The following is an 11,929-nucleotide window of genomic DNA, read 5'->3' as shown; positions in this document are numbered from 1 at the left end:
GCAGAAAGATTTATAGAACAAATCTGAAAATTACTAGGGCAGACCCTGGAAACCTGCCAATTACTGACAACCTTAACTGTTGACAGTTTCTGAGTGTTTACTCTGGGCTAACACCATGCTAAGTGCATTATTATTTACATCATCTCATTCAATCCTCCATCACTCACACGTGGTAGGAATGACCATGATCCCCTCTACCGAAGTTGGAAAACTGAGGCTGCTCAGGGCCTCAAAGTGACTTGGCCAAACATCTCAGAGGTATTCAGTGGTGGAGCTGGCATTTGCACAAAAGACTTCTGACTCCAAAGCCCTTCGTGCTAACCAGGACACTAAAAGAAAAAGAATTCCAGAGACTTCCATTCTAGTCTGAGCCCACTTTCTTGCCATTTCAGTTTTCTCAGTGATAAAATGCATATCATTGTTTCCAGAGGGGAGGTGGGAGACAACACAGGTATAACACATTTGCAGAGCATCCCCAGTGCCAGAAAGGTAATCAAAATGTGTTGTAAGCTACTAGACGTTACACAAAAACAAAGTATTTTCAGCAAGGTGACTGATGTTTGCCTTCAAAAGAACACCCTGTCCCCAAAATGAATTTCTTAAAAATTCTCTTCTGTTTTCTGAACTTGGTTGCCCTCTCTTGCAACTTGACCCAAATTCCACATGAAATGTTCATTTCTATCATCTGATCCTCTCTCAGACAAGAGTTGGCAACATAAGGTACGTTTCTACTGAGCTCTGCCACTAACTAACCGTGTGGCTTTGGGCAAATCCCTCTCTCAGAACCCCAAATGCAAAATGAGAGAGTGGGTTCATTGAAGTTCAAGGTTATTCCTATTGTAAAGTACTGGGGTGGAATGTTGCCCATGGCTGAGGAAAAGGGCTAGGTCATAACGTAACAAGAGAATTACTCTGCAATATTTAATGAGTGAATTACGGGGCTCTTGGCCCTCGGGTGGTCACTGGTATTTGGGGTGCAGCAGACACCATTCTAGGAGTTGGTCCTGAAAACGTGAACAAAGCCAGTCTGGCTCCTGCCCCCTGTGGAACTTTTACATCAACAGATCAAAACGTTGGAGCCTGAAAAAGACTTCCAACCACAGACGCATCTCGTCCGACACGCACACAGTTTCTAACATTTGTGAAACTTGCCAATGTTTAAATGTAATGGGAGATTTCGCACAGTCCGTCGCGTTTCCAGCTACTGTTTTAAAACAGGAATCGTTGGCAACGCTGAGCTGGCATTTGCACATGGCAGGGAACTGCTGGAACCGAACGGAAGCCGGGACCACCCCACCCTCACCACTGCCCACCCCACACTTCAGCTGTCTCAGTAAGCCACCCAGGGCTAGTTCTCTGGCGGCGTGTGACTCGGGAGAGAGGGGAAACGGAAAGAAGCGATTTCAATCGTGTTGGTTTGTACAAAGGGAAGGCACAGGGTGCACATGGGACAGAACATACACACTTCCAGGGAGCTGCCTTCCCCTCTGAGCCTCTGTCCCTGCCCTCCCCTCCACCGACCGAGGAGGAGTCAGGAGACCTGGGTCCACAAAAGATCCTCTCCATGAATTGTTACGCCACACCAGGCAAATAGTTTCCTCCTCTGTGCCTCAGTTTCCCCAGCAGTAGCCCGAGGAAGTCTGCTAGATCCTAACTATTAAGAGATCCTTCTTGCTGGGACCTATGCAATTCTCAGTCCCGTCTCGGATCCCCCCTCGTCCCCGTCAGACCCCGAGGACGTCTGAAAGGGAAGCTTGCCTTTCTTCACCTCGGATCTGCAGGCTCATACCCGCCACCCCCTGCATCCACCCACCCGCTGTGGCATCGCCCAGGTCTCTTGGACGGGAAGGGGGTCACTTCAGGGGAACTGGGCCTCGGCCAGGGAAGTTGGGGCGCGCTCTGCATCCCGGCGGCTGGGGACGCCGCCAGCTCCCAGCCCCGCCCGCAGCAGTCTTCCCGCACGGACCGGGCGACTGTTCTCCGTTTCTGGCAACAGGCTCCGATCCGGCTCCGATCCGGGGCGTCCGCTGGCTGGCTGCTCCCTGCTCCTTGCTCCCCACCACACCGCACTCTTCAACCCTCCCCCTGGGCCAGCGGGGAGCCGCCCCTCCACGGGGAGCTGCGCACTTGGCGGCACTCGGACCCCTCGGCAGCCAGCAGGTGCCGCGCTCCCGCCCAGCCCAGCCCCGTCCCCGCGGCCGCCCCTGCGCCCTGCTCTCTCCGCGTTTCTGGGGGTTCCCGTGTTACCCCTGCTCCCCAGGCGGAAGCACCAGTCCCAGCTTCTTGGAAGGCGAGAAGGGAGAAGCCAGCTCTAGGTGAGTGGTGGCCTCGATTTTTCCTTTTCTTGTTACCGAACTTGCATGCTAAGGGCGCTCACTGTTGGGAAGCTAGGAAGTTAAAAGGGAAGAGACATAAGACAAAGGCAGGCGGTCCAGACAACCCACCGCAACCAGATAGGGCTGGGACCAGTCCTCGCTCCCTGGCTACCCTGCACCCCACCGGTCCCCCAGCCTCCCACTGGCCCGGGTCCAGACACACACACCGACTTCAGCGAGTATTTGCTGGTGGAGACAAGCGCTGGGAGTATTTCTGCTTGTTTCTCTCGCTCAGCCTCTCATCAAGCAGAAACTGCCTTTGATGGTTGGCTTCATCTCCACAAGGATTCCTCCCCCCAGAGCGGAAGGATTTGAACACAGACCATTAAAAATGTGGTGTGTCTCACACCATGGCCTGCTATGCTGCACTTAACAAGCAGAAGTCAGGGCTGTGGGGACCAGCCTGCCTAGCCGGCAGAGGGATAAAAGTAAACGAGCATCAGATGCAAAAACATACCTACTTTAGGATGTCATTTAGGTGACTTACTTTAAAACACAGGTCACATTGTAAAATCGTAGAAAGTGGACTGTAAAATGTGTCCCGGATTCATGACTGTGGCTGTCTGGGCAGTATGCAAGGGGAATGGATTTGGCATGAGGGTGAAGGTGGAGATAATGTTTTACCTAGAATTCTGAATACATACAGATGACGAAGCAAAGATGATGAAACAGAAACAATATGACGGAGGGCAGTGTTAACTTGCGTGTTTTTTTTAAATGATAGTTTCTTTCTTCCCTCTGGTTCTACATAATTCCCAGTTTAAGACGTTCTGTTTTTCAAGTGCAAACACAATACGTTATGCCTATGCGATGCCTTGGCAATGAGACGTACAGTTTTGTCAGAAGTTGCAACTTTCTTGCATTACAACTTAGGTTCCTCAGTTCCTGAAGATGACACCTCTGCACCGAGGGAGCCCTTACAACAGCTCCCCTATTGACAGCCCCCAAAATATAGGCCCATGGTCAAATGCTGGCATCAGAGAAGGAGGCTGCAGTTAATAGTCTGGTAATAGGTCAAGGTAGAATCTGCAAGTTTTCTGTGTTCTTATAAACCTCATTGTTCTCTCTCTTGTACTTCCTGTGTTGAGGAGGTTCATTTCCATGGGTGGTGACTGCCCTCTTGACATTTTGAAATGAAACTTATTTGACACTGCAGACTTAGTACCAGGAGGTGAGGAGGGTGTTAGGTTTGGTAGAAGAGAGTCCTATAGCACTTCTGGGCTGTACATCAGTAGAATGGGACGGGGGGTGGGGGGGTGGGGGGGGAGAATGTGTCCCTATTTTCCTAGCAGAGAAAGGTTGATTTCTTTCTGGATGTGAGGGAAAGTTGCCCAATTTGATTATCCGCATGGGGAGAAGAAGAGAAAGACAATTCTAAATTGGATGGGGTATGTTAAGTGCAATGGAGAAGCCACCACCTAATCATTCCATCCGCCTTTCCCTTCCCTGTCTACATAGTTTCTTTCTGCTAAAAATCACTGCATCTTTGGTGAACAGAATTGGACATCAAAATGAACTTGTGAAATGTGGCAAGTTGCAGTAATATTCCTCTCTCTTTTGCTTTCTGATTTGACAACTTGCAAGGTCAATGCTTGGTTGCAGAAGATAGGCTGCTTGAGCGAAGCCTGAGGTGTGAAGAACGTATGTCAGAATGACAGGGTGGGGGTGTGGTGGGAAAACTTGAGGCCTCATAAAAAAATAAAAGAGAGTATAGCCCCCCTCCAACCCCTGCTGTGTTAACAATCGCAGTTCCTTAAAATCAATGTTCTCTTTAGGATCAATCTTCTCAAATGTCATCTGTGGTACAGCCCTGACACTAGTCCCCACTTATTCGGGACTCTAAATGCAATAATAGAATGCACAGGGCACCCCCATCCTTCTTCCTAGCCCACAAGGGAACACCAAGGCTTCTTCCTACTCCCTTTCCCGAGGGAATTAAAAGCTCTTTGTTTTTTGTTTTTTCAGCCTGGAGAGACAGTTGAGTTCTTTCTATCTTCCTGAGCTCAGTAATCCCCCGGGCTTGGCCACCTGTTGCCACCTGCCCCTCCAGCCCCTCCCCCATGCCATTTAATGGGTTGCTTCCTAATTGCTGACTCTTTCTTTGCTCTTTGTTTAAGGATTCTTTTTAAAGTTCAGAAGGCGCTTTGCCAGCAGCTGGCTTTTAGTATGAAAAGTAGAATTTCTTTAATGAGTCTGCCTTCCACACGAGGGCTTGACTTACATTTTCCTCACAGGAAAATAAGCTTTTCTTCTAGGCTTGTTTAGGGGTTTCTCGAGTTCCTTTTCAATAACATCCTTAGGGCAGGTTCCCTTGGAACACCTTCCTCAATGATGTCTCTAATCTGTATTTCCTTCATCTCAGAAAACGTCCAAGAGGAAATCAGTCCGCAGGAGTCAAATTAAACGAATGCATAAATGTATGGAACAACACACCCATGGTTTTTTCTCTCGCTCTCCCTTCCCCTCTCTAAAAATCAATTTAAAAAATCATACATAAGGAGATCCTGCTACTATTAAAAATATCTGTAGCTAACATTTATTCTGTGCACGGGCCCTTTGTGTCCCATGCTTGTGAGTAGCTGAGGCCATATAGCTAAAAATGAATATTTAAATAATTTGTATAAAATCACTAGCTTCACCCATTTATGGTAGATCTGAAGGGCTAGCTCTGGACCCATGTTTCCACATGGCAGCACTTTCCTAGATTTGAGGGCAGTAGCCTCTTTTCGGTGGAGCCTGGATCCTCCAGGTTGCCGGTGTTCCCACCGGTCACTCTGTCTTCTGCCTGGGCTGGTGAGCTCACCTGCATTTCTGCCTGGCTCTGGTAGGCGTCTGAGCCTGTGATTGCTGAGGAAGGCACTGTGGTTTTCCCCGAGTTACAGGTGAGGGGTGAAGTCACCGGCCCAGAGCCGTTCTCCGTGTCAGTTTTAGAACCAGAACTCTGGATGCTGCCTCTTTTTACCAGTTTCAGGGAAAGTAAAATTCTCTTTTTCCTCGCCTGAGGATATGTTTATTGATTTTAGAGAGAGAGAGGAAGACAGAGAGAAACACCTATATGAGATCAAAATATCCATCGATTGCCTCCTGTACACACCCTGAGCGGGGATGGAACCCGCAACCTAGGTACATGCCCTAACCAGGAATCGAGCCCATAAACTTGGTGTTCAGGACAATGCTCCAACCCACTGAGTCACCCGACTGGGTTTAGGAGTGAAACAAAAAAAGCCATAGTGCATATGTTTTACAGGGCTTTTTAGCTCTCACATACATTACTTAATTTGAGCTTTAGAGTAGCTAATAATTATTGAGCACTTATGCCGTGAAAATACTTTACATATTATCTCATTAAACATTTAATCTCCCTTGGCAGTAAGGACCATGTTCAAGTTCAGGCGAAGGGAAAAAAAAAACATGTTGGGTAAAATTTAGCAACTTCCTGGGGTGGCAAAGCCCAAACTCAGCCCTTGTTCCTTTTATATTGTAGTACCTTCCAGGGTCAGAGAAAAGGGAGAGGGAATGTATTATTTATAATTAAAAAAGAAATTAAAGTTGTTGATCACACATCAAAAAATGTTTAAATCAACATATTTTCTCAAACATATGGAGAGTCACAATAAAATCTTATTTTTATTTTATAGTTGTTAAATCACTGCTGACCTCATTTTAAACTTGTCTTCATACTTCAAACATATTTCGCTTTGCTCCTTCTTTGTAAGTCTAGGTCCACTACTAATGAGACTGTGAAGTGGCTTCTCCCAGATGCTTAATGTTCTCTGTTATTGCTGAAATTATTTTCAAGTACAAAAAATTTCACCAGAGTGGTACAAATGAACATTTCAGCCACAGTCTGCACTCAGGGTACTAGAGTATGCCATTTGTACGGTATTACAAGGCCATCATTTCTTGTTCTCTCCTTGATATCTAGCTAAGGCATCCAGACCTCTTTTGAGCGAAGATGAATGTTCCTGCCAGGATTATGTAACTGGAGGATCCAGGTCTGAGCAGACAACCATGGGAGCCAATACTTCAAGCAAACCCCCAGTTTTTGATGAAAATGAGGATGGTAAGCAATGTGTGGTAGTTGTGCATAACAGGTAGACTTTTGCACAATTCCAAATAACCTCTTAGTTTCTTAAGTATATTTTAATGTACTGCGAGGGTGAGCCCAAGAACCTTGTGTGCTCACAGTTAGATTTTACCGCCCACTTTCCATGGGACTTCAGGCAGCTGTCTTAATCGTGACTGTACCAATGCCCTATGTCCAAAGGGGGCTGTTGGGCACTTGGTCAATAGAAGACCTTGAAGTGAAATGATTTGTTTGTTCTCTATGCTGTTCCCTTGACAGTTGAAATTACTACTACCTACTGCTAGTTATTATAGAACATTTCTTATATTATCAAATTACATGTGAATGATAACGTGTACTCATAGTATAGAATGAAGTCATTACGTAGGTGTTCTCTGAACCTCTAACTGCCAAAATCCGGGGTCCTAGACCAATTCCACAATGCTAGGCCACAGGAAAAAGAATCGGTGGAAAACTTTCAAGGCCAGACTCATCAAGAAAAGCAGTAAAAGCATGGATCCTGATTCTCCCGTCACCCCACCATCAGTCGTGCCAAAACCAGGCAAGGGCCTGGTGATTCTTCCTTCCCATAGTGGGAGTCAGAGCAGCCTCGTCAGTGCATGCAGGGCAGCAGCTGTTTATGTGTTGTCCGGGAAAAAGAAATCCCCTGCTAGTAAGTTGTCCAGGCTTCCCAGAGGGAGCCCCCAGAGTCATTTCCAGGGAGTTCTGCTAATGGGCCTTAAAGGAAAAGAACAATGAACTGAAATTCAGGAGGTCTGAGCACCAGGCCTATTACAAGCTACCTGTGTGGCTCGAGAATTATTGCCTCTTTAGTTTCCTCATCAGTTAAGTGAAAGATAGGCTGATCGTGAAGGTCTTTTTTTAAGGTTTTTTTTTTTTTAACTCAAAAAGTTTACCATTTTGTGATCCTCAAACCAATTTGCAAACATGATGATGCAGTATCAAAATCATCAAGGAAAGTTGTGTTAAAATGGACATTTGACTGCTGGAACGGAAATAATACCAGTGGCTTAGACAAGATGGACATGTTTTCTTTATTATGTAACAATCTAGGCATAAGTAATAGGTGATATGTGGCTCTAGAAGGTTAGGAATTGTGACTCTGAAAAGCTGATTTCTCTCATTCTCTTTCCATCCCTAGAATCTTACTCTCCTTCTGATGCCTCTGGATGGCTCACCACCACTTCCCAATGCCAGCAGTGGAAGGGGGAGGGGAGGCTGTGCCCACTCCTTTGAGGCACATGATCTAGCTATAGCTGGTCACTTTCATTCACATGCACATACCTAGTTACCAGGGACATGGAAATTTATTTATCTTGTATGGCCATGAACCTTCTCAAAATAAGGTGTTCTATTTAGTTCCCCAGGAAGAATTAGCAGTTTGCCATGGTTGTGGGGCATACCAGAAGCCTGCTACAATCTAAGTTTTTGAGACTTTGGATTGACCCTTTTAAAAACAAAATATTTGATCCCAGCTATTCATTATTAATTTAGAGGCACAAAATATTGTATAGGAACCCTGAAATTATAGCGTTAGAAATGGTCTTAAGAAATTTTTTCACTCTTAATTTCTATTGCCTTGCTTTGCTTTCTCAAGTAGTAAAGGCAAGGATCTAAAGACCCATGATGGTACTTGATTTTTCCATCTCTAAAATGGGAAGTCAAGTTGCCTTGGATTTTATTCATTTGGTTCACTATCCTCCCTATGGATTCAGAGCTAATGCTGTGCATGGGGCTGGTCCTCAGAGAACAGAGTAGGAAAGAGGGGCCAGCTTCATGCTTGTAAGTTGCTAAGGATATGTGTCATATTAAGGTATTAGGATGGCATTAGAAAGAGCAAACATAGAAATGACTAAATCCTCTTTAATTCAGCCAGCCCTTCACATTGGGTGCCCAAGAAAGTTACAGAGCTAAAAAAGTGAGGCACCACTTCATAAATACCTGCAAGGAACTCTGGAAGAGTGAGGGTTAGGGTAGAGTCAGGTTTAAGGAGCAAGCAGTTCTTTCTCAAAACCCTCTAGGTCAGTGGTCAGCAAACTCATCAGTCAACAGAGCCAAATATCAACAGTACAACGATTGAAATTTCTTTTGAGAGCCAAATTTTTTAAACTTAAACTATATAGGTAGGTACATTGTTATTAACTTAATTAGGGTACTCCTAAGCTGGCCTTTGCTAAAAACATCCTCAATCTGATTGAGGTACGTTCGCTGAGGTCGACTCCTTCCAACTCTCCCATCCACACTCGTCTTATATACTTGTTTCGTCTATCTCCTTTCGTTCATCCTCTCTATATGTCCAAACCATCTCAGCATACCTTTCTCAATCCTCGACACTACATCTTCTTTCACTCCACAACGTTCCCTAAAATTAACTTAATAAACTACTTAAAGTTTTAAGTCAATTTCACACTGTACGTGTGCTCTCTCTCGTGGTATTTTGTGGAAGAGCCACACTCAAGGGGCCAAAGAGCCGCATGTGGCTTGCGAGTCACGGTTTGCCGACCACTGCTCTAGGTTGCCACTTTGTTGTCCAACTTCCCCAGCCCAATGAGATGATCCCGTGGCAGCACCCATAAAAAGAAGAGCTGAGCCGGACAGTCTGTCTGTGCTTCCCAGGGGACAAGGCTGTGAGTCCATTCATATACACAGCTGCAAGGCAGAAACTGAAGGGCAAATCTACCTACTATGAGCCTGTCACTCTGTTAGGATGAGGAATAGAATAGAAAACAAGATGGCCATGCCCTGCCCTTGTGGAGAAGACAAACAATAGACAAGTAAAAAATTCAGATAACTTCAGAGAATGTTAAAGTGACTCCAAGGAAATAAGTCAGAGTCATCTTATGAAGAGTCACAGGGTGATGGTAGAGACCATGATAGATAGGGTATGGTCGGGTGTGGCCTCTCTGAGAAGGTGACATTTGAGTTGGAAAAGGTGAAGAGGAGCCACTCATGCAATGACACAAGAAGAACAGTTCAAGCACAGGAAAAAAGCAAATCCAAAGTCCAATCAATGAAAAATTGGGATTGAATAGTTGGCTATCTGATGACCATGAGTTTGCATATATAAAACTAATTTTTAAATCAATGCATCTTATAAAGTTGATTTGGCTCCTTTTATAGCTCTGGATGGAGCACAAGGTAAATTTTATTTGATTGCTGTGAAGCTTCCGACCAAGAAACAAAAACAACAAAGAAAAAAGCACTGACTAATCAATTAACATTAATGCTTATATTATTTTGATGTCCATTTTTTTAATGTAAATAATCAAATCGGGCCAAAATCTAGGGCACCAAATGAGCCAATTTAATTATTTTAAAAATATTGCTGAAGAGTATCCCAATATGTGATGATGAAAAAGTATGTAATATTTCCTTCAAAGTGTTTACTATTCCCAACATTGCTTTGAAGAATATTCAAACCGATTTTCCCCGGTAAGATTTCAATATTTGTTTCTCATGGAAAGTGTTTTGGTTCACATGGAAGGTAATTAAAGAATAAGATAAGATGTTATTGGATGTCCCTTGAGATAAGCTGTTCTCACTAGAATTCATCCTGACACTTTGTATTTTGTGTTGTTCCATCTGATAGTGATCCTGAAAGAATTTTTCTCTTTGCTACTTATATAGATCTTTATTTAATGAAAACAAAGTGTAAGCTTATAGTACTGTTGGACACAATAAAGTTTGCTTATTTGGTTAATGTTAAGTCAACTTTTACAAAGTAGATCTCAAATTATACTATTGTTTTGTTCTGGGGCTCTCACTTTTATATTTTAGCACAAACCTAAGTCCTAATTACTTATTTTATTATGATAAAATATATATAACACACTGTACCATTTTAACCATTTTTAAGTGCACAGTTCAGTGGCATTGAGTATATTCCCATTTGGGGGCAACCATCACCACCATCTAGAACTTTTTCACCTTTCCAAACTAAAACTGCATCCCCACTAAACAATAACACTCCATTCCCTCTTTTCCCCAAATTACAGAGAGGAAGGGAGAGGGATAGAGAGTTAGAAACATCGATGAGAGAGAAACATCGATCAGCTGCCTCCTGCACACTCCCTCCTGGGGATGTGCCCACAACCAAGGTACATGCCCTTGACCGGAATCGAACCTGGGACCCTTGAGTCTGCAGTCCGACGCTCTATCCACTGAGCCAAACCAGTTAGGGCAAGCCATTCAACTTTCTGTCCCTATGAATTTGACTATTCTAAGTCCCCCATAATATTTGTCTGGCTTATTTCACTTATCCAATGTTTTCAAGGTTTATTCATGTTGTAGCATGTATCAGAATTTTGTTCCTTTTTAAGGCTGAATAATAGTCCATTGTGTGTGTATACAACGTTTTGTTTATTCTTTCATCCACTGGTGGACATTTGATGGTTCCCATCTTTTGACTACTCTGAATTTGACTGCTATGAACATTGGTGAGCAAATACTTGTTTGAGTCCCTGTTCTCAATTATTTTAGTTATATGTACTTGGAAGTGGAATTTTTGGATCCTATGGTAATTCTTTAAATTTTTGAGGAACTACCAGACAATCTTCCACCTAATTATGTTTAGTGTTTTAGTAATGGGAAACCACCCAGCATAATGGGCTAAAAGCATGGGCTCTGGTATTGGAAGGACATGCACAGGTTCAAATCTCAGCTGTGCCACAGACTAGCAATGTGAAAACTAAAGGGGACATAGCTTGATCCAGCATCAAGAAACACTGAAGTCAATTGGACTAATTACAAAGTGTTCTAGAGGGACTTGCAATATCATGAACAAAGTCCCAGCCTAAACAATTACTAGTGAATTCATTTGGAAAAAACAACAACAACTTATATACATAAGCAATGAGTATATTTCATTGGGCCATTGAGAGGTTTAAGTAAAATAATGCGAGTAAAACACTTAGCAAGCTGTCTTACCTAAAGTGATCACCCAATTAATGCCAATGATAGTGTTATTTATTAGCATCAGAGTCTCTTAGCATGAACTCTTTGAACTACTTCAACTTTGGAAACAAACAAAATTGATTCAATGCAACTCTGTTGATGCCATAGTCAATATGACCTATTCACAGTTCTATCAATGGAATTGGGTCAGAAAACCTATATAAAATCCTCTAAATAGAGGCTAAGTTATTGACTGTACAAAACAGCCTCATCTGGTTTCTCTTTTTATCCCCCTGAGTTGATTGTGATTTTATTTAAGACAAAATTGAGAACTCATTGAGCTGCAAATCAACAAACTTTTTCTTTTCTTTTTTTAAATATGCTTCTTTTTATTACAGAGAGGAAGGAAGAGGGAGAGAGAGACAGAAACATCAATAATGAGAGAGAACCTTAGACCCACTGCCTCCTTCATGCCCCTCACTGGAGATTGAGCCAACAACCCGAGCATATGCCCTTGACGAGAATCGAACTCAGGACCCTTCAGTCCTCAGGCCGATGCTCTATCCACTGTGCC

The 11,929-nt window shown here is 43.7% G+C and overlaps 1 protein-coding gene across 2 annotated transcripts in view; it reads left to right on the top strand.

The window, feature by feature from the left end:
• Window positions 1-2,105: 2,105 nt before the first annotated feature.
• STK32A (serine/threonine kinase 32A) overlaps window positions 2,106-11,929 on the top strand; it is a 91,500-nt gene continuing 81,676 nt past the window's right edge. Inside the window, exons 1-2 of one of the 2 annotated variants that reach the window (XM_070414666.1) lie at window positions 2,106-2,315; window positions 6,301-6,438. In XM_070414666.1, coding sequence (XP_070270767.1) covers window positions 6,387-6,438 — 52 coding nt within the window. In that variant the 5' untranslated portion in view covers window positions 2,106-2,315; window positions 6,301-6,386. The remainder of the gene's footprint in view (window positions 2,316-6,300; window positions 6,439-11,929) is intronic. The other variant, XM_070414664.1, reaches the window with a different exon arrangement.

The sequence above is a fragment of the Myotis yumanensis genome, unplaced genomic scaffold (assembly GCF_028538775.1).
Source record: "Myotis yumanensis isolate MYYU_CA2020_CCGP unplaced genomic scaffold, mMyoYum1.0.hap1 SCAF_5, whole genome shotgun sequence".
Lineage (NCBI taxonomy): Eukaryota > Metazoa > Chordata > Mammalia > Chiroptera > Vespertilionidae > Myotis > Myotis yumanensis.
Note: the sequence above shows the minus strand (reverse complement) of the source record. Positions and strands in the feature narration are given on the sequence as shown.